General features: G+C 33.7%; 1 protein-coding gene across 4 annotated transcripts in view; it reads left to right on the top strand.

The window, feature by feature from the left end:
* The window catches only part of CSMD3 (CUB and Sushi multiple domains 3), a 1073652-nt gene that overhangs the window by 731222 nt on the left and 319401 nt on the right, over positions 1-23029 (top strand). For all 4 annotated transcript variants that reach the window (XM_065895021.1, XM_065895023.1, XM_065895022.1 and 1 more), the window contains 2 exons: positions 1726-1895; positions 12297-12453. In XM_065895021.1, the coding sequence (XP_065751093.1) occupies positions 1726-1895; positions 12297-12453 (327 nt within the window). The remainder of the gene's footprint in view (positions 1-1725; positions 1896-12296; positions 12454-23029) is intronic.

The raw sequence follows: 23029 nt of genomic DNA, 5'->3' as shown, positions 1-23029 counted from the left end.
GGAGGAAATGAGGCAGATTTAAAATGTAAATGATTCCTCTAAGATCAAGAACAAGACAAGGATGTCCACTCTAGTCACTTTTATTCAACATAGTTTTGGAAGGCCTAGCCACGGCAGTCAGAGAAAAAAAAGAAATGAAAGGAATCCAAATTGGAAAATTAGAAGTAAAACTGTCACTGTTTGTAGATGACATGATACTTACATAGAAAATCCTAAAGATGCTACCAGAAAGTTATTAGAGCTTATCAATAAATTTGGTAAAGTTGCAGCATACATAATTAATACACAGAAATCTCTTGCATTCCTATACACTAACAGTGAAAGATCAGAAAGAGAAATGAAGGAAACAATCCCTTTTACCATCACATCAAAAAGAGTAAAATACCTAGGAATAAACCTACCTAAGGAGACAAAAGTCCTGTACTCCAAAAACTATAAGATACTGATGAAAGAAACCAGACATGACACAAACAGATGGAGAGATATACTATATTCTTGGATTGAAAGAATCAATATTGTGAAAATGACTATACTACCCAAAGCAATCTACAGGTTCAGTGCAATCCCTATCAAATTACCAATGGCATTTTTCACAGAATTAGAACAAAAAAATGTACAATTTGTGTGTAAACACAAAAGACCCCAAATAGCCAAAGCAATCTTGAGAAAGAAAAATGGAGCTGGAGGAATCAGGCTCCCTGACTTCAGACTATACTACAAAGCTACAGTAATCAAAACAGTATTGTGTTGGCACAAAAATAGAAATATAGATCAATGGAACAGGATAGAAAATCCAGAGATAAACCCACGCACCTATGGTCACCTAATCTATGCCAAAGGAGGCAAGAATATTCAATGGAGAAAAGACAGTCCCTTCAGTAAGTGGTTCTGGGAAAACTGGACAGCTACATGTACAAAAATGAAATTAGAACACCCCCTAACATCGTACACAAAAATAAACTCAAAATGGATTAAAGACCTAAATGTAAGGCTGACGCTATAAAACTCTTTAAGTATTATTAAAATAGAAATAATTTAAATCAATATTGGCAGTTTATGAATTTTTTGTTTTTGTTTTACCTTAAAAGGTCTTGAAGGAGCTTTATTGGGTGACACTTCATGTGACTGATTGTTAACATCATATCATTAGTTCTTATTATTATTTTATGCTTTGTTAAAATAATATTATTATTATTGATATTATACTGACTGCTCATCTTGATCATTTTCATTTCCTCATTAGGTTTTTTTTTCTTTTACCTGATTTTTGTTAATATTTAAGTATTTAAACAGTAAAGCATTTAAAGGTAAAGAATCATTCTAAAATGAAATTGATCTCTCCCCTTTATTTATACTTTAAAATAAGTAAATTATAAATTTAAACATAACAAGTTAATCAGAGATCTACAAACTTAAAATACTTCCTGAAAATCTTTTGCCCTCATCCTTTTCCATGCTATCCTTTCATCCAAGGTGGGGGGGGAGATACTGAAACTATTGCGTATTTCTGTTTATGTACAGTGTTCTGTCCAGAGGCAGTAGTCCCTTCTTCCTATCTATTATATGAGAAGGAGTGATTCATCTACAACGTAAAGCCCTTCTGTACATTATTTTCATGTTAGCCTCTAGCTAAAATAAAATGCATTTACACTTCCATACATTACATTACTTGAAATGATAATGCTTTCTATTAAACTGTACTTCAATATTCTGTTTTACCTGCAGCTGAATGTGGTGCATCTGCAACAAGTAATGAAGGAATTCTGCTCTCTCCAAATTATCCACTCAACTATGAAAACAACCATGAATGCATTTATAGTATTCAGGTTCAAGCAGGAAAGGGAATCAATATTTCAGCCAGAACATTTCATTTAGCACAAGGAGATGTTCTTAAGGTAGGTGAACTCAGAATATTTATATTTTGATCATTTTAGTCATTAAGTATACATTAATACATATATACATGTATATGATATATATGTATATATAATCAACCATAAGTTGATTCTGCCATTCATAGATTTAAATTATACATTATTTCCCATTTTCCTGTCAGTATTTTTACTGAGACAGAATGTTTACTTTCTAATGTTTATTTATAATAAGTAAATTATAAATCAAAATAAGTAAATTTTGATTTTATGATACATGAATTTTTTTTCATGACATAAACCCGTTTATAATATTGTTTTAAAAAGCAAAATACAGAATTTTTTGTAATAGAAGAAAAAAGAAAATGTCTAGTGAAAATGCCCTAAGATATTACCAATAGCTATTCACTTCCTCTACTCCAGTAGTCTCTCCTGTGCTTTGTAATTTAGTTTCTGAACCCAATTTGCTACATAGCTGTTTTCTTTTTTTTTTTAACATCTTTACTTACTAACATCTTTATTTATAATTGCTTTATAATGGTGTGTTAGTTTCTGCTTTATAACAAAGTGAATCAGCTATACATATACATATATCCCCATATCTCCTTCCTCTTACATCTCCCTCCCACCCTCCCTATCCCACCTCTCTAGGTGGTCACAAAGCACTGAGCTGATCTCCCTGTGCTATGCGGCTGCTTCCCACTAGCTAGCTATTTTGCATTTGGTAGTATATATAAGTCCATGCCACTCTCTCACTTCGTCCCAGCTTACCCTTCCCCCTTCCCATGTCCTCAAGTCCATTCTCTACATCTGTGTCTTTATTCCTGTCCTGCCCCTAGGTTCTTTAGAACCATTTGTTTTTTGATACATGAATTTTAATGTTTCAATAACACCAAAATAAGAACACTTTCATGCCAAATATCTTATATTCAATAAATATTATCTATGAAACATAATCCATAAATGGACATTTATTTATTTTTATTTTGATGTTTATTAAGTAACTTATTTCTGTTGATACATAGATAACTCTTTGCATTTATGACTATGAAAAAGTTTACAATTTATGAATATATCTAAAAATATCTATAAATTATTTAAGAAAAAATATACCTTGTTGATAATAAACATTTAGGACAAAATTTGTTAATTTATTTAAAAAATTTGAAATAATCAAATTTAAAGATACGATTAAAGGGAGTTCCCTGGTGGCTAGTGGTCAGGACTCAGTGCTTTCACTGCTGTGGCCACAGGTTCAGTTCCTGGGTGGGGAACTAAAATCCTGCAAGTGGCACGGCGCTGCCAAAAGAAATTTTTTTTAATGATCCGATTTTAGGCAAATGAATATTTTCATACTTGCTGATCCATATTTTTCAAAGTAAGTGTTTTGATAAATACAGTTTATATTCATTATCGGAATAAAAGTAAACACTTCTATAAAATCACATTTAAATATTTAAAAAATGATCACATACATTTTTTTTTCTCATTATCAAGATTTCATTAATCCAGGTAAGAAATTCAACATATTTCTGTTTTCACAAATCTTGAAAAAATTTATGATATCCCAGGTTGACTGGGGTGGGGGACTTTTATTTAAGCAGTGATTTTAAGGTTGTTGGTTATGTTCTTCTTTTAAAAAGAATATTAATTTGATGATAATTGATGGTTCTCTAACACAAACAGTTCTGTATGCTTGTAAGATTTGTATAGACATGGGAAAGATTTCCTGCAGTACACTTAGATATATACAATTTTAGTATTAATTTAGAGCCATTCCCAATTTTTGTGCTTTTCCTCAATAGGCAACAGAAACTCACTGTATTATATCTTCAACTTCCAGTTCATTGTTTGGATTTTCCTGTTAAAATAGGTTTATTTGCTAAATTGGAGTCAACATTGAGATTAATGGGATACTTGTACTTAGAATTAAGGCAGTGGTTATTTATTTATTTATTTATTTGGCTAACTGTGAGGAAAAAATGTATCAAGCTATAGATCAGAAATATGAGTGTAGCTACTAAACTGTATCACATAGCAACAATAATAAACATGTATTTGTAAGTTAAAAGTCAGGAAATGCTTCCCCATGCCTACCACAGTCCTTCCTAAAATATTTCTCTGCTCTCAGTGATGCTTGACATTTCTACATTACTTTTCCATACTGAATGATGTTTATTTTTTGGAAAATTCATTAGGGATAACAAGTGATGCTTTTTTTAAAAAATAGCCCTAATATGTTTCTCAGAGTGCTTTCTAACATATTACTTATTTGGAATAAAGTCATATGCATTTGTGATGTGTGTTCCCTTGAGGAAGGATGGGACCTCAGTAATAAGTGACAGTGTGAGGGGACGTGATGGTGAGTGACAAAGGAAAGCAGAAAAACTCAATTTAAGGCCCTTTAGTGGATTTCATTAAATAGTGACTTTTCTTTCATGAGTGAAAGGAAGAAAATTTATATTCCCAGAAATTTTTTAAAAGTTATATCTTTCCTAGAATAAATATATGTTTTCCAAAGTTGAAAAGATTATATACTAAAATTAACCTGGACACACACCAATTCGATTATCCTTCTACTGATAGTCTAACCTGGGATTTATTCTAAATTATCACGTTAAAAGAACTTCAGTAAGCCATACTACAGATATGGTTGGGGATGGGCTTTTAAACGCTGTCTGTCTTCATGGTCTCTCCACCAGTGTAAGATGTAAAATGCTTGTATGTTATTCTTCTCATTAATTCCATGGATGACTATTAGGTCAAAGATACCTACTGACACAGGCACAGTTAGGCATGCACAAACAGACAGTGTACTCTGCAAAGGACAAAGGATTACTTCTCAAAGACTGTTAAGCCCAGAGTCCTCTCAGGATGGAAGGTCATTTGCCTCACTGCAAACTAATCCACGAGAGCCCATTCTCAACCCCAGCACTTTCCAGTATTAAACCTAGTAGAGTCAGTTCTCTTTCTCCATTCCAACTAAGACATAAGAAGAAATAAGAAAAAAAAAAAAAAATAGCCCATTATGGAACTCTCTGCCCCTTGACTGAGAGATTCAAAAGCATTGTTTTTCTTTATGTGGTAGGATCGGCTACGTTCTTTGGAATGACATTCTCTTGTAATCTTTACATGGGTATAAGGCTTGGAAGAAGGTTTGTTTTCTTCTGGTTTCACTTACTATATTACATCACTGTACTGGATTCTGATAAAAACAAAACAGCAACAACAATAAAAAAACAATGTGTGTTATTTATCTATATCTATACACACACAAAAACAACTTTCCTTTCCAGTAGCTCATCCTGTAGGATGATGCTTGTTTACTCATTCACCCACTCTCTCTCTCCCTCCTCCTGCTTTTTATAAACACCTTAGTTATTTATAACCACACTAGCAAAGTTTCAGTAGATCTGGGGAAAGTAGGTTCAGTTGGTTTGCACCTGGGATTAAGGAATTTTATAAAGCCCTCCAGATTATGTGATGACCAGCAGGTTTGGGAATTATGAATATATCTTTCCTTGGTTCTGTTACTTTCAATGGGCAAGAATATTGAACTTCCCAATCCCTCACTCAAAATATGTAACTTAATTAATTCTTTTAATTAACATTTATAGATGGTGTTTATTATATGTAGGCTCTAAACTGTCAATAATGAATAGCTCTTCTTGTCAGCTGGATAGGAAAAAAGCTGAATACCAATCAGAAATACTAGTTATGTTTTTGTTGTCGCTGTGTTTGTTTTTATTTTCAGAAAAAGACTAGGCACTATGTTTAGATAAAGAAATGTAGCAGGGAAATAATTCAAGACAATCTTTTTACCACAGTCAGCATTATGAAGTTTAAAGACATTTCTTACGCAAAATGTAGACTAAATGGATTATTATGGAGAAGAGCCAGTAAACTATCCCAAAATTGGTTTTGAGAGTCCAAAAGAAAGGGTTAGGAGATGTATATCATATTTATGAAAAACTAGATAGTTGAAGGACTTAATAACATTCTTTTAGAAATATGATGAGAGGGTTATTAATGTGTTGCTATTGTTGTTTTCTAAGACGTATTATTTTTAAGCTCTTTTATAACCTATTTGTGAATCTTTGGCAGTACCACGTGTGAGAGCCTATTGTTAAATTTTCAGTACTTTTGTGAGCTGGTTGTTAAACATAGCCATTATTAAAAATTAAATTATTACAATTTAATTACAATTAAATTAAAAAACAAAGGTAATAAATGCAACTTTTCATTTCCTAATTATTTTACTACTTTAACTATTATCGGTGCTTTTTTTTTTTTTTTTTTGCGGTACTTGGGCCTCTCACTGTTGTGGCCTCTCCCATTGCGGAGCACGGGCTCCGGACGCGCAGGCCCAGAGGCCAAGGCTCACGGGCCCAGCTGCTCCGCGTCATGTGCGATCTTTCCGGACCGAGGCACGAACCCGCGTCCCCTGCATCAGCAGGCAGACTCTCAACCACTGCACCACCAGGGAAGCCCTTATCGGTGCTTTTGAGGTTACTTATATATACTGTATCTGTGTGTTGGAAATACTATGTCAGCTTGTCCATCTCTTCCCAACTCTGTATTCAACAATGTCACATTGATAGATTGATATTAGCCATAGTAAGTGTTTATACTGCAGAAATTGGCAAATACTACAAACCCTGACTTGGTTTATTGCTTTGCTCATTGTCAGTACATAAGTAGAAACGGGTTGTATCTGTAGCCATTATATTATGAATAGCACAAAAAAATTGAGAAAATATCTTTTCTAGTATTTGGAAACTATTATTCAGTTTAGCAAAGAAGTTGCTCATATCATTTACAAACCAGTGACATTCTGATATAACATCGTTTTTGATGTTTCATTTTCATCTCACTTGTTAACAAAAAAATCAAGCAATAGGGCTTCCCTGGTGGTGCAGTGGTTAAGAATCTGCCTGCCAACGCAGGGGACACGGGTTTGAGCCCTGGTCCGGTAAAATCCCACATGACGCGGAGCAACTAAGCCTGTGTGCCACAAGTACTGAGCCTGTGCTCTAGAGCCCACAAGCTGCAAATACTGAGCCCATGTGACACAACTGCTGAAGCCTGTGCGCCTAGAGTCCATGCTTTGCAACAAGAGAAGCCACTGCAATGAGAAGCCTGCACACCTCAGAGAAGAGTAGCCCCCGCTCACCGCAACTAGAGGAAGCCTGCATGCAGCAACAAAGACCCAATACAGTCAAAAATAAATAAATAAAAATAATTTTTTTAAAAAAATCAAGCAATGTTCATTTAAGAACAACTTTTGTCTGTAAGTTGCAGTTATAAGTTGCAGCTACAAAAGTTTGGCAAAAAATACTGAAAGCACTCTGTAAGAATCAATTAGCTCTATGGAATTCTCAATAATGAGTATTGTATATTTTATTCCTGTGTATAAATAGGATGCTACACATTCCTTAAATCAGTGATTCACAAATGACAGTCTGTGAGCCAAATCAGACTGACACCTCTTTCTGTAAATACAGTTTTAATAGGAGAAAGCTGTGTTTATTCATTCACATATTGTCTACGGCTGCTTCTGTGCTAGAAGGGCAGTATTGACTAGCTGCCACAGAGATGTTAACAGCCTAAAATATTTACTATCTAAACCTTTTCAGAAAAAGTCTGTCAATCTCTCTTTATATCAATAAAATTTACTTAAAAAACATATATATGGGTATGTACATTCACCAGTTTGGTTTGTTTGAGAGCTGGGTTTTAAATATTTTCTAGCCCACCAGTGATCTCATAAGTCTACCACATGTATCTACTAACTCTGCTTGTTGTTCACTGATAATCCTCTGTTATTTCTCCCTTCAAAATCACTCTGTAAATATCCATTTGTATAGAGTGCTATGATAGGCCTCATAAAACCCTTCCTTTTCTCCCCTACTGAGGATCATAGAAGTGAAATGATGTGTGACATTCCAATCAGCTTTGATTGTAGAGCTGGGACCACAAAGCTAAGGCCCCTGAAAACCTGACCCCTCATAGCATTCCCAACTCCCTCCCTGATACATACCAACTCTTAATTGAGTACACATTGTATAGCTATTGTAAAGACAAATATTTGAGTACAAACAAATGTTTTCTTCTCTGTTACATATCATCTTTGGAGAGAACATAATAAGATTTAAAATATTGTCCTTTTTAACAATTGTAAAAATTATTTATTCTTTTTCATTCAAAATTTGAACTCTAACTCAACTTATTATAAAAAATTATTTAAATTCCAAATCAACCTATAAAACAAATGGCCAAAATGAAAATTCTAGTATTCATGAGCGGGAATGATTTGAAGGTTTGTATGATTATACTCACATGCGTGTGTAATTTCTCTCTTTTTACTTTACTTTTTTATGTACTTTTTGCTCTTGGGTTCAGATAATAGCTTATTTGCTAAATTCACTAGAGAAATGACTGGGAATATACTTTCTAATCATACATTTATTATGTCATTAACAACAAAAACAGTTTTAAGTGTCCATAAGCAGTTCATCATAATAGGGTTTGACCTTCCATATATAGGAGGGTCTGTACACCATAACTAATTTCAGGCCCTGATCCATTACAAAAGGTTTTATAATTGAAACATGGCAGTATTAAGTTCTAGTCTGTTCTAGTGTAGGACTACCAAATTAATTGCAACCTTATAACAAATTAGAGTCTTATCAAAGAGCTTCATTAATGTTATAAAAGCCCTCAATGCCTTTCACAATATTAATTCTTAAGAAAACTTGAAATCTACATTTGATATAAAAGTAAGTCTTCATTATCTGAATTAGGCTCTAAGTAACTAAGAATATTTCTATTGTGAGCACCAGTCCTCTCCCTTCCAATTAAAAAGTATACTATTATAATTAGCTTAGTCTTTTTTAGCTTTCTAAATTTCTGAAAAATAAAAATAGATATTAAGACATATCTCAAAAATAATAATATATTTTAGAAAAAAGAAAATCGGCTCGAATAAATAAAAACATACTTAAAGATCCTGATTTTAAGTAGAAAAGCAGTGAGAAATAATGTCAAAATTTCTATGTGATTCTGATCAGACCCAGTATAATCACTCTGTACTGTAAATTTATTTTTAAATGAAAGGCACATTTTGTTTGTTTTATTTTCTTATTTGTATGATTGCATTCATGTCTACTTCAAATGTAATTTGTCTTTGGCTACACTGCTTTGTCCTTCCTTTATGCCTTTATGCGCCCATATATATTTGAATACACTTGAAGGATTTTATTTACAAGTTAAACAGCATGGACTTGATCATAGCTATAAAACTCTTCTCTTTTTAAAGCCTTCCTAATTAACACTTGTTTTTCATTTTGAATTAACAATTTTATACATGCTTCCAAAATTTCGTAGCTGAATGATCACACTTCAGCAAAAGTTGCATTTTCTGACACACGTTTCCTTGTCTCTGAATTATTGCTGATGGCTACTATTCTTAAGAAATGAAAAGTTGGCTCCTATGTAATCAAACAAAAAAAATTCCTGAGCTAACAAACCTCAACATTTGGTTCAGCTTTGTTGAAGACAAATTCTTGCTGATAACTAAAACAGAGATGAATTTGTATGATAAATTAGGTTCCACAAGGGGTTCCTGGTACTCCCATATAATTTTAGGAAATTAGTCCATACAGCCCTTTATCTAGTAGTCAAATACTCTTTTTAACAGTCAACACATTCTTTAAAAAATTGACAGAAAGATCTTTTAAAACAAAGAGGGAGACCAGTAAGGTGTTTGCTGTTAGGAATTCAGTGAGCATGTTGGATTGACTTTACAACTCACTTCCTCTCTTTCTTATTTCCACTCCCTCTCAGTGGTAATAAAATAACAAGTAAATAAACTGGTGGAGCCTGGAGAGTGCATGTGAAGCTATAGATTCCCTCAGGCACAAAGGGAGAGAGCAGGAAACGCCTGGACACTGGAGACTTCAGAAAGTCTGTGCAGAAAAGTTATAGAGTAAGGTTGTTAAGAAAGAATACTAGGGGCTCTGAACAAAAACTACATTTGGGGCTTCCCTGGTGGCGCAGTAGTTGAGAATCCACCTGCCGATGCAGGGGACACGGGTTCGTGCCCCAGTCCGGGAAGATCCCACATGCCGCGGAACGGCTAGGCCCGTGAGCCATGGCCGCTGACCCTGCGCATCTGGAGCCTGTGCTCCGCAACGGGAGAGGCCACAACTGTGAGAGGCCTGCATACCGCAAAAAAAAAAAAAAAAAAAAAAAAAACTACATTTGTATAGCATGTTAAATAAAAGCATTGTTGTCTTTACAACATCGAAAACCTATATCAATAATAAGGAAACATAAAACTATAACTACCTAAAGATAAATAAACACATAGTTAATGGAATTCAGGAACCAGAAGTAAGAAAGACCAAGTTAAATACATAAAACAAGTGAGATATCTTAAGATAATGAAATTTGAGTACCAAAAACAGAGAATGGGGGAGGGAAGAAGGGGGAGAGAGAGACAAACAGACAGACTGACTTTCTAGAACTTGACCAATGATTTAAAAATTTAAGATTTAAATAGAAGACCTAAAAAGAGATTAGTTACTGCTGAAAATCTAATTGTTAGTGTGGAAGATCCAGTGGAAGATAAGCCATAATACAGCGGAAAGATAGATAAATTTCAGAAGAAAAAAATGTAAAGGAATTGCAACACAGTTTTGGAGACTGAATATGTAAATAATAGGCATTCAAGGTGGAAAATAAAATAATAAAATTGACAAGGAATAATTAAATAAACAAAAACTCAAGAATATGTCCTTGAATTGAAGAATTCCTTGAATCTGTAGAAAGCTCATTATTTTATTTGAATAACCCAGATTTTGAAATATAGTAAAATATTTCCAGTTCACTTTGTTAAATTAACATAAACTTAATACTAAAACCTGTAAGGATAATTTGATACAAAGAAAAAAGTTATACATCAGTTTTTATTTACAAATTGTAGAAAACATTCTAAATAGATGATCAAGTTAAATCCAACAATTTAGCACAAGAAAAACATATCATGTAAATTAATATAATAATAATAAAAGTTCCATCATGTACCACCTAAATATCATCTCCTAGGTGACATGAATGTAATGCCTGCCACTTTGGGGGAACATTGGTGCTATGACAAGATCACCGGATTAGGGGTTTAGCGACATAATTTTTACTCTTATGACAGGTCAGAAGTAAGGCAATTTCAGGCAAGAGACAAGTAACTTTCAGAAGTATTTCTCAGTCGTTTCTATTCATTATCATTCACAGAAGGAGCCCCAAGCTCCAACTTCGTGAAACTAAGTACTGTGGAATGAGATTTGTCAGGGTTGGTCTTTGTAGGACCACAAATGATCATAATATCCAAGATTTTATGAACTCGTAAGAACGAATTTTCACACCCTTGGGGGTAATAACTACCACATTAAAAATATGTGCCTTAAAGGAAAAAGAATAGTAATATGCATTGTTGGCAAACCCTCAGTTTAATTACTGTACACTTTTTGGAAAATAATCTGACAATACATGAACATTTTAGCCCCCAGATTCAATATATTGAAAACTTTCTTACTGAAATACAAGTACCAAAAAAGAAATGTGAAATAACATCTAAAGGATGTTTATTTCAGCATTACTTTTAGTGGCAAAAAAACTTTAGTTTATTAATATATGGAATGGTAGGGCAAGTTGTGGTAGTGCCATTGAATGAAATATTACACAGCTCTCAAAAGGAAGAATCTCTATCCACTGACCTGAAGAAATGTCTATAATGCCTTGATAAAACAAAAGCAAATTAGAGGGCAATGAGAAGCTACACCTTCCGAAGAATGGGAATGAGGTAGGGAGCTTTGGGAACATGTCAGTTTTGCTTTGTATATTTTGCCTTGTTAAATCAGCTTCTAAATGCATTTAGTACTCTTTTAACATTTTAAAAGTGTCAGATATGAAATAAAGGACATGGGTAAATAGAAGTTGCAAAAGAAGCAAGTACATTTTATATTAATCATGTTATTAGAAAAGCAGGTGTTTGGTGCCCTTGACCAAGTTTAGAAAAACAACCAACCAACCAACCAATCTTAAAAACCAAACTTTCTATAGGTATTCTCAATTTTAAATTGTCTGCCATTAGAAGCATTGTTTTTATAAGAACAAAAACTTTATAACATGATTTTGAGTTTTACTTACTGTCTGCTGAGCTTGGAATATTAAAATTACCCATGTGGAGTCTAACTTTCTTACCCTGATATTTGTAGGAATTAATATATGCAGTTGCTCTTGGGAAACAGGTAGTGACCTGATTTATGAAGAGTGTAATAATTTCATTTTCTTCACAGATATAAATACATGCTCTGAATTGGTTATTACTGTCAAATTTACTTTTTAATTGTAAATATATTTTTGCAGATTTATGATGGAAAAGATAAAACAACTCATCTACTAGGTGCTTTTACTGGCGCATCTATGCGAGGACTGACCCTTAGTAGTACTTCAAACCATCTCTGGCTAGAATTTAATTCTGATTCTGAAGGGACAGATGAAGGCTTTCAACTTGTCTATACCAGTAAGTATTTTGGAAGAAAAAAAAAAAAGGCCCAACACTGATGCTAAATATTTATTAAATAATTGCAGTACACCAGGTGAAGTAATATTCAACATTTGATTATCAATTTGCTGTTTACAGCTCCCTTCTATGTATATAATTTTATTTGAACCTAATTTAAAAACTTACAGGTATTCTAACTGTTGCTATTTTACAGTTGAAACAGCTAAGATTCAGAAAGTTTAAGTTATTTGTGACTTTGAACTTATTTATATATTTTAAAATAGCAGTATGCTTCACATGAAATATTTAAGAAATACAATTAAACTTTTTAATAAATGGGAATCCAGTGTTTGAGCTCCTACCTGTAATTGCAAAACATATGCAATACATGTGTAGGAGTTATAGTTGGTCACCCTTAATGATAATTGGATGGTTTCAAATGATTTTACACGGAAGAGTAGCTAAGATTTTTGTTTGTTTTGCTTTTGTGTTAAATTGCCTTGTTAAAAATAAACTTATATAGAACTATTGTGTTATACTCAAGTCAGCTTTATGACATTTAAACAGGTAGAAGCTCAAAGACTGAGAATCGTTGAGAGCCACAGGTAGGTGGGTTACATCAATTGTTATATGAACAAAATGAACTTATTTTACCTGTATCATAATTTAAGACATAGACTAATTACGCCAATGAACATTAAGTCATATTCAAATAACATATTTATTAAGTTCCTGCTCTGTGTAAGAACTGTTCTAGGAAAGTAAAGTGCATGAAAAACTGTGGTGATTCCTGGTTGTGTGTTAATAAATTTACAATTTACCAGATCAAATCAGTTTTTTGGAAGTTCAGAATATTCGTGTAATATAACAAAATAAATTAAGTAACAGTATTCAGAAATCCCTTTTACTGTTAGAATATTTGAGAGAATTGAATGAATTCCATAAATTTTCTCAAGGAGTCAAATGAATGAAAGCTATTACAGAAATGGGGACATTGAAATGGTTACAGCATCAAAGGTATTCATGGGATCCTAAAGGGAATCTGAATCAAATTACTTTTTGTGAAAATGCTCTTTCTTAATGATATAAGTAGGAGACAGGAGACATAATACTGAGATATTATTCTTGCTCCTTGTTTATTTAAAGGTTTTTTCCTACCTGTGCTAGAATTGTTAATTATTAATATTAACACAACAGAAATTAACAAAATGATGTTGAATACATATTTTTAAATCCTGAGAACTCTTGTGTATAATGTGATTTCTTATGACGTCCTCCCAAAGACAAATGAAAATCTAAGCAAATCGTGTTTACAGATATTGCTGTGTGATGGACTAAAAATAACAGTATCGTGATTATTGCTCAAATATAATTGGTGTGATCTGCTTAGAAGGGCAAATGTTTTTTAATCTGTTTTCCTCTTTCTCTTTTTGTTTTCTGACAGAGCTGGTGACATTTTTCAAGTCATGGCTCAATGTTTACATAATGGTGTTTCTTTGTTCTGCATCATTTTGTATATCTCTTTGTCTAAAATGTCAGTGGGTTTCATAGGGGAAACGTAGATTTCCTTTTCTGATATGTAAATTCTGTGTAATGTGAGATTTTTGATGCAAAGGTACTGGGCATTGTAGGCCATACCTGGATATAAAATTGTATGGGGTACTCAGGTGTCTGGAATGAGTAAAATCATTGACTTTTTTGTCATTGCTGTGAGCTACTGGTTGTCAAAAAAACAAGAAAAAAAAAAAGAAAGAAATCCTTAAAAAGAAAATATTTGAAGTCACTCTTCTTAATGACTCTGGCTGTTCATTATAGGATGTGCATCATTATGAAGATGGAAAGCTATAGAATTGGGAAGAGAGTATAAAAGCAATTATTTTTTAAAAAGAGCATACATACATCTATGAATATTTTTCAGACTCAGAACTGAAACTAAAATGTTTCAGTCTATATTCTGGAACTAAAATATTTATAGTCTGCTTCCAAGGTGTCTCTGGATATCCCCGGGCCAGTAAATGCTCCTAAGATTTTCTGATCCAATGGCTATGTGCTGAGCTCCTTTGTTAAGGAGGGTCCTGGAAATAGTAACACATCTGTTATTAAATGTATTTGTTCCTAAGTGTTACTTCTGTTTTTTACAATGGCAATCTTTTTACATATCTGCAATTATCTTAATAGTTAACCACAGATTTCCTAGCTTTGAAAGAAGCTACTTCCCGTCTTCCAAATATACTTTGGTTTCCAGCCTTAGCACCTGTAACCAGGCTTTTTTTTTCTTTCAATATGCCCCACCCACCTTAGGCATCAACTGAACTGTTCAACTTCAAGAATATCATTTCAAGTATTCATTCAAATATAATTTCAAATATTTCCCTACTGGTGTCTACCCTGATTCCTTCAGCCAGAGTTAGCCTACATTTTAACACTTCTTTTGCAGTAGTCTATATCCATAGCTAATGTACCTGTTATCACATGGTATTGTGGTTATTTTTGTTTGTTTGTTTTGTTTTTTGCAAACATGTTATGCATAGTTCTTCATGGGGCCATTTCACTTCATAACGTCTTTAGTCAGTTTTAGTCCAATGACAACTTTTTACATATTCTTGGTAAATTAACATGTAGTCTGAATACTGATTTTGTAAAATGTTTTTGTGATATAGAAGATTCTACTAGGCCACATATTTTGTATTCCTAAATTTCTTAGAAGCAGTAATTAATTTTTGAAAATGAGAGAATTTGCTAAGATGTGCAAACATGGGGGAAAATGGAAAAGAACAGGCTTTGTGTTCGAATCCCTGTATCCAGTCATTTCTAAACCCAACCCCACCCCTGCCATTCTGTGGTATGTTCCCCTTAAAATTATTCCACCTTTGTTTCTGAAACATCTGAGAGAACACTGTGAGATAAAGTGGAGTTCCAATATTCACATTAAGAGGACTAGAGACAGGAGAGAGGAAATTTGGCTAGGGCAGATCAGGTAAGGATTCATGAATGAAGTAGAATTAAAGGTTGTGTTGGTGGATCACAGAAAGAAATAGTGGAGAGTATTCCAGGCAAAGGGAATAGGATGAAGAAAGGTACAGAGATTAGAAAGAACGTGCTAAGCAAATTCAAGGGAAATAGAGCAAATAATTTAATTCAGATTAATCCCATTTGCCTAGCTTCTCACTAGTTTTAGCATAAACAGGCCTTTTATGACCATCCGTATCTAATGACACCTGCCCTATCTAATGATAGTCTTTTTTTTTTTTTTTTTTTCTTTGTGTTATGCGGGCCTCTCACTGATGTGGCCTCTCCTGCTGCGGAGCACAGGCTCCGGACGCGCAGGCTCAGCGGCCATGGCTCACAGGCCTAGCCGCTCCGCGGCATATGGGATCTTCCCGGACGGGGACACAAACCCATGTCCCCTGCATCGGCAGGCGGACTCTCAGCCACTGCGCCACCAGGGAAGCCCATGATAGTCATTTTTTATCTACCTTTCTATTATCTGTTTTTTGACTTAAAAACATTTGCTGTTGTCTGGTTATTTTCATTTTAAGAGACAGAATTGCATTTGGTTGAGAATAAAATGAAGAAATATTTTAGAACAGGCCTTTAAGTTGTGTTTTATTTCAACTGTCTTATTAGTCCATTCATTATATAGTCACTAAGAATAGCAAATGAACCAGTGGAAACAGTGGTTGAGATGACACTTTTGACTTCAAGTAATGGTAAACCTAACCATGGCTTAAACAATTAGGATTTATTTTTATCATATGAGAGCTGTAAAGAGAGAAAAGGTAGGTAGATCTTGATTCAGTTGTTAAAGGGCCATGCCTCTGTCCTTTTGCTGTGGCACTCCTAGTGTGTTCACTCTTGTTCTCATGATTGTTGTGACATGGTCACAAGATGGCTACTTTAACACTGAACATATTCAAGGCAAAAAGAAAAAGGGAAAAGGTAGTGTCAGCCATATATGTCCCTTTTATCAGGAATGCAAAATCTTCTGTCAGACATTCTTTTATCTCTCTTTGTCCAAAACAGGGCTATGTGGTTATGCCTAAATTTCCCAGCAAGGCAAGCTGGAAAAATGAAGCATTTGTCAGGCTAAAATATTGGATTATTATTTGACTATGGTGATATACTGCCTGATATGCTTCAATTACTGCTGGGAGCAAAATCAAGGTTTTGTTCATGAGGGAGAAGAAAAGAAGAGCTATTGAGAAGACAGTGTACAGTGTTTGCTATGATGTACAGCGGTAACAGATATTCCAAAACATAATAAGTTCAAAGATATTGTATTAATAGATGCCTCTGTGATTAATGGTGTCATGGAAGTCCAGAGACTCTTGAGTGCCTAGAAAGGAAAAATCACGTGGCTCACCCATTATTAATAGTTTTAGTTCTACTATACTAAGAAGACAGTGAGCTTCTCTCACTTTCCTTAACCAATAAATAAATTACAACATACCTGGTATGAAAATGCTACACCACATTTGAGGGGAGAAAATTTCCCACTCCTTTATTTTTCTAAAGCGAATTAAATCTCTTCAGTCTTTATCCTTTAGAGTTGTCAAGAAAACTCTTAACTTAGTCTTTTGTAGAGAGATCCTTCTTCTCCCAAATTACTTTCTCGGTGAAGTCTAGTTTGATTTAGAGAACTGAAGCATGGATAGCTATGCTGGTTGAATGTAAAACCTCTGTGACAAACTTGGTCAGACCTTGACTAACATTAGGGAATCCAATTGCTCTTCCGTCCCTCCAATTTCTCAGAATTAACTCCCTCCTTGAGTCAGGCCGCTCTTCCATTCTTTTCAAAAATGGCTAACAATTACTTTTGCCCTTGAGAAATCTGAAACTTATTCCAAATAAAAATCTAGATGAGGCATATTTTCAGGTGCTTTATACAACATAAAGTAATTAAATATGTAGTTGTCTTTCCTAGAGGGTATAGGGGAGTAAAGTGAGAGAAAATTACTATTGCCGCCTTCTAAAGTTGGAAGAAAAGGTCAGAAATTAGGATCTCAATGCAATATTCTCCCTAAAACATCACTCTGCTCTAGATAATTCAGTAATAGAACTTAGTAAAACCTGATAGGATACTCTGACCAGATCCCCTCAGCCTCTCAATACACATTCAAGAATGCATTCCTAAATCTGATGTCTTTTACTGTGTTTCTCTCTGAAGGCTGAGTTGTAGAAATGTCATTTCTTTTTGGTCACATGTCTTGTCTTGCCTTTTATTCCTCTATTGGAATTAACTTATTAATGTGAAAGTTATTCATAGGTTTAAATTTTGTCTTTCTCCACTGGAATGTTTTGTGCTCTGGGAATAAAGAGAACACTGAAGAAGACAAAGTTCCTGCCCATATGAAGCTAACTCTTTAGTGAGACAAGACAGAAAAGAAAGATATGAACAAAAGATAAGAGAACTGCATTTAGAAATATTTGTAACAGGATGATAGGATAGATAGGTCTACTGTACCCAGTTTGTTCAGGGACTGTGTCTCAGGAGGTGCCACATGAATTGATACCTGAATTATAATAAGAGATCTGAGGGTAGAGGGTTCTAGGCAGATAGATCAGCAAGTACAAAGGCCTAAGAGACTTCAGCTTGAGTTATTTGTCTGGAGCTGTGTAAGCAAGGAGAATGGGACAAAATGAGAGGTAAAGTTTGAAGCTAGGCAGGGGTGAGGTGGACTTTAGTAAGGGACTTAAGATTTTATTTAAAAGGCACACAGAGGCATTTAACATTATTAAAACATTAAATATAAGAGTTAAAATAATACCTAACATTTATCTACTACCTACTAGATACCGATATAACTCTATGAGGGAAGTACTATTATCCTCAGTGAGAAGAGGAGGAAAAACAAAGCACAGAAAAGTTGTTACTTGCCCAAGGTGACATAGCTCATAAGTGCAGATATGGAAATTGAGCTGAGGGCCTCTGTCTCTAGAATTCGCAAGCCTAGTCACTATACTATATTACCTCCAATCCAAGGTTTTGATATTTTATATTTAAAATTCCATGGATTTACATCTTTTTTTTTTTTACTGTTGAAGTAAATGTAAAAATAATAATAATTTTTTTAAATGTTAATGCAATTCTTCCTAAAGAAACTTTTGTCATTTATGCCTAAGTATCTGAATGTTTTTTATTGGCCAAATTTACTATCAAAGAATGATTTAGGCCTAGTATCTCTTATTTTGTTCATGAAATCTTTAAACTCTATTTCTTGGAAATATGCTTCATTGCAGATTTTTCTGGCTCTATTTATTTCTAGTTAATCCACTTTCATTCAGCAGAAAGGAATTGGATATTTTAAACAATCATCCAATAAAGAGCTAAATTGCACCTTTTTGATAGATTATAGGATTGTCTTCTCAAAAGCTGATCTGGCAAAAGTCCGTGATGCCCAGCCATTAGGCATTAACTCTGGGAGCAGATGTCTTCTTGTTATCACGTCTGCACATTTAATTTTCTAAAAATCCCATTTGAAAATGTCCATTATCCCAAGGGTATAGTTCAGATATATCTGGATGTTCTTAGCCTTTGAGTTTTGTTGCTTGAAATAGTTTAGTAATCTACACGGAACATGGCCATTTCAAATTTTATATTCAAATTAAAGATGGGCAATAGCTACCTTGTGATGACATTTCTTGCATACTAGCTTTATAAATATATAATAAGTTACCCTATTTAAACTTTTTAATTTAGTTACCAATATGGTGTTGACAATGTTAACCATGAAAAATAATCAGATGACCTATTAACTCTAACTTTACTCTTAGTATATAATTTATTCAGTGCAAATGCAAGTAGAAAATAAGTAAAGTACACAGAAGCAACAATGTTATTCTGTGTAAACCTGTATCCTATAAACTACTTAACAGGTGTATTTGGCATTTCTGTTACTCTTTAAATCTTGAAAATTAACCAGGCAATAAAGGAAGTATTGACTAATGCTGCATTATATAGTACAAGGTATTCTAACTAAAATATTGAAGAAATATTTCTTGATTACCTGTCATTTATATATACAATATTGGATATAATTTCTTCATGTTAGAATAACAGAAGAGTCATCTTCATAGCCTTCACATCCCAAAAGCTTTGTAAGTTTTGAGCTTAAATATGTAATGACCTACTAACTTACTCCTTATATAAAATTAACTTCTGGCAGATTGAAGGCATATGCAAGTCTCAAAACTTTAAAACGCTTAGAAAAAAATGTGGCCTAGAATAGCTGTGTCTTTAAGGCGAAGAAAGATTTCTCAAAGAAGATACATGAGCAAAAATCTCTCAATACTCAGGAGCATTCCTGCCCTTCTAAACACTTCCCTTAAGTGTAGAGACTAAAAATCTGGCGACTGCATTTCCCCTGCCCTTGCCAGCCAAGATCTCTGCTTAGATTCTGCCAATTAAAGGCAAACGTGAGAGCTGAAAGGTAGGATGGATCAAGAAGCCATTATTTTCCAGCAGCATCTGTAGGCAAAAGTGTGGTGCTGGCAGGTGGTTGTATGTGGCAGCAGCTTCCCTGAACTCCTGGATTCTTGAAAACCAGCAGTGATCTTCTGACCTTCACACCCTCTGAATTTCTTTGTATTTTCCCTCTAATTTCTTGTATTGAATTTGAGCAACTCAGAATATCTAAGTGGCTTCTGTTTTATTGACCAAGTCCCAGTCCTTATTATTTTTATTATTATTTTTACAAATCTCTCTATAGGGAAATATATCATAAGCACAAAATTTAAATGATATATTTTAGAAGTAGATATTTACAATATAATAGAAAAACATACACTCCATAGAAAGGAATCCTACAAATCAATTAAAAAATATAGTCTAAAAGAAAATATGGGCCAAAAAATTTCACAGTAGAGGTAATTCCAATAACAATAAGCAAAAGACAAAAAGTGCTTGATAGAAATTAAGAAATGAAAATTAAAGCCAACATAATTTTCTATTGCATGTTCGCAAAAATTGGTAAAAATTAAAAAGCGGTGTGATAGTAAATGATAATAATTTGAAGAACTTGAAACTCATGAACTTTGGGGAATGTAAGTTGGTATAGTCACATAGGAGAAATTTGGTGGTATCTAGTAAAATTCATTTTTAGATATGTCTAGGTTGAGCCAATTATGCATATACTAAATTTGGCTGATGGCTAAAAATTAACATTCAGGCAAAGCTGAATCCCACTATCCCAGAATGATGTACAAATTTAAGATGTACAAGACACAAACTAGCATATTTAATAATATCACTTACTTTTTCATGCCCAAAGATTAAATTGTGGGAAAGGCTTTGAGTAACATATTTTCTAGTCAGAACTTTATACATGGGATTTAGAACAACGGCAATTAAATAGAAAAAATAATTATTTACCCTATCTCCTATTCCCCCAGTTGGAAATGCAAAGCAATCATTTGCACAAGCTTTTCTGTTTGTTTGTTTAAACTCTTAACTTTTTTTTTTTTAATACTTGCTGGAAAAGTAATTGTTTTGAATGATTTTTCCAAAATTTGATTACACTGCTACTATTGATATATTTATATAAATGGCTAATTTACATATATAATTTGATATATTATAACTTACATAGGTAAATAAATTACATTAAAAGTTACTCAACAAATAGAATTAAAAAGTTAAATTAAATGTATATAGCTTTTGGGCTTCCCTGGTGGCACAGTGGTTGAGAGTCCGCCTGCCAATGCAGGGGATACGGGTTCATGCCCCGGTCCAGAAAGATCCCACATGTCGCGGAGCGGCTGGGCCCATGAGCCATGGCCGCTGAGCCTGCGCGTCCGGAGCCTGTGCTCCGCAAAGGGAGAGGCCACGACAGTGAGAGGCCCACGTACCGTAAAAAAAAAAAAAAGATAAGACAGTTTTGAATATTTATGAATAAGCAACAATAATTCCACCAAATTGGACTAAATTATGTTGTTCTTTGTAGCTTATATACTGTTGTCCATGTGCCTTTTCATCTACAATGCAAAGTATTATAAATTATCTTAATTTACAAAGAGTATCTCCATTATACCTCATCACCAGCAATTGCCAACCACATTTACAAAGCATTCAAATTAAGGGAGGATGAATTTGGTAATAAACCTTGAAAAGAGAGCTTGATTTCCTTTTTTATTTTGATAAATGATATGTGGTAAAACTCAAAAGTGGCTGAATCTTGAATAATAAACTGAATATTATGTCTGGTAAAAGGAACTCAAACTTGTTATTTTCAAGCAGGGACATTTTAAATGTAGTGTTAAGTGTGCAGATCCATACAAAGTAGTATGTCCTAAAAATTTTGTTACTACTTCTGTTGTTTCTACTTCTGTTTTTGAAAGGCTGACTTGCCTGACCATGTATCCTTTATATCTCATATATGTCATAATTTGAGTTAACAACTTCTAACCTCTTGTATGGCTCTGTTTCCGAAGCTGTTTGCATTTGCGTTATTTTAACATATTTTCACCCTAATGAGGCTGTCACAGATCGACCCATATAGGAAATTCCTGAAGGTTTTTTAACTGTCTCATAAATTTCAGTTTCTCAACAACATTATCTTAGCTTATTTTTCAGTTGTCTCCTAGAGATAATTGCCTCTAAGAATCACACTCACTTATGAACATTATTGAACAAATGATTGTAAATTAATTAAGGTGTGTGAAATAATTCTGTTGGTTAACAGAGGAGGGAAAGATGAAGAACCCCTAGAAGAGACTAGCAAGAGCTCCTTATGTTCTCCAAGAGCTAATGTAGACCTTAACATACAGGATTATAGTGTAAATTCAGTACTTCTAGCTGTACATTTCTGGTAATTTTATGTTTATTTTGACACTCTAGGAAGTCAGTACTATAAATTAGTGATTTGTCATCAGTGAGCTAATAAATCCTTTTTTGCTTTCTAGTTCAAATTTAGATTAATTTGGTCAAGGATCTGTGCCTACAAAAGAGATACAAATCTCTTTTTGATTATCATATGATTTAAGATGTACATAAAAAAGTTGTCCTTTTGTCAAATATTATTTGTCTTGAAATCACAGACTTCCCTAATTCATGAAGCTATCTGGAATATTTATCATAGTCCTCTAGTCCCAGAAGCTATAATTGATATAATTTAGCACCTAATTATTGTTGGTGCATTCATTATATCTTACATTTATCATACATTTATGTAATTTGTAAAACATTAAGGGCAGAAAAATTCCTTAGCTAGGGAGCTTAGATTTGATAACTAGTGTCATGTTTGATTTACATTCTGAAGTACCCTTTTTTAGTCCTTTCAGTATCTTAATAGTGAATTGTGCTATGACTGTTTTTTAATATTCATCTTTATTAATTTTATTCTGAATACGCACACAAGGTATTCTGGATCTACAGAGATTAATTATTATCATTTAAGTGATATAATTAATAATAGTAATAATAATAACTGTGTCAGCATCCCTTTGACCCAGTCCTTACCCCTGTAGTAACTCGATGAAAATCAGATGGAAAGATCTACATGAGTGACCAGGGACAAGGAATAAAGAAAAATGCACGTGCTGTGCTTAAGATAGTTGTCTTTAACTCCTCTCCTGAAAGGAGGAAGAAAAAAACTTC

This window comes from Phocoena phocoena, chromosome 17 (assembly GCF_963924675.1).
Source record: "Phocoena phocoena chromosome 17, mPhoPho1.1, whole genome shotgun sequence".
NCBI lineage: Eukaryota > Metazoa > Chordata > Mammalia > Artiodactyla > Phocoenidae > Phocoena > Phocoena phocoena.
The sequence above is the reverse complement of the archived record's forward strand: the minus strand, read 5'-3'. Positions and strand labels throughout refer to the sequence as shown.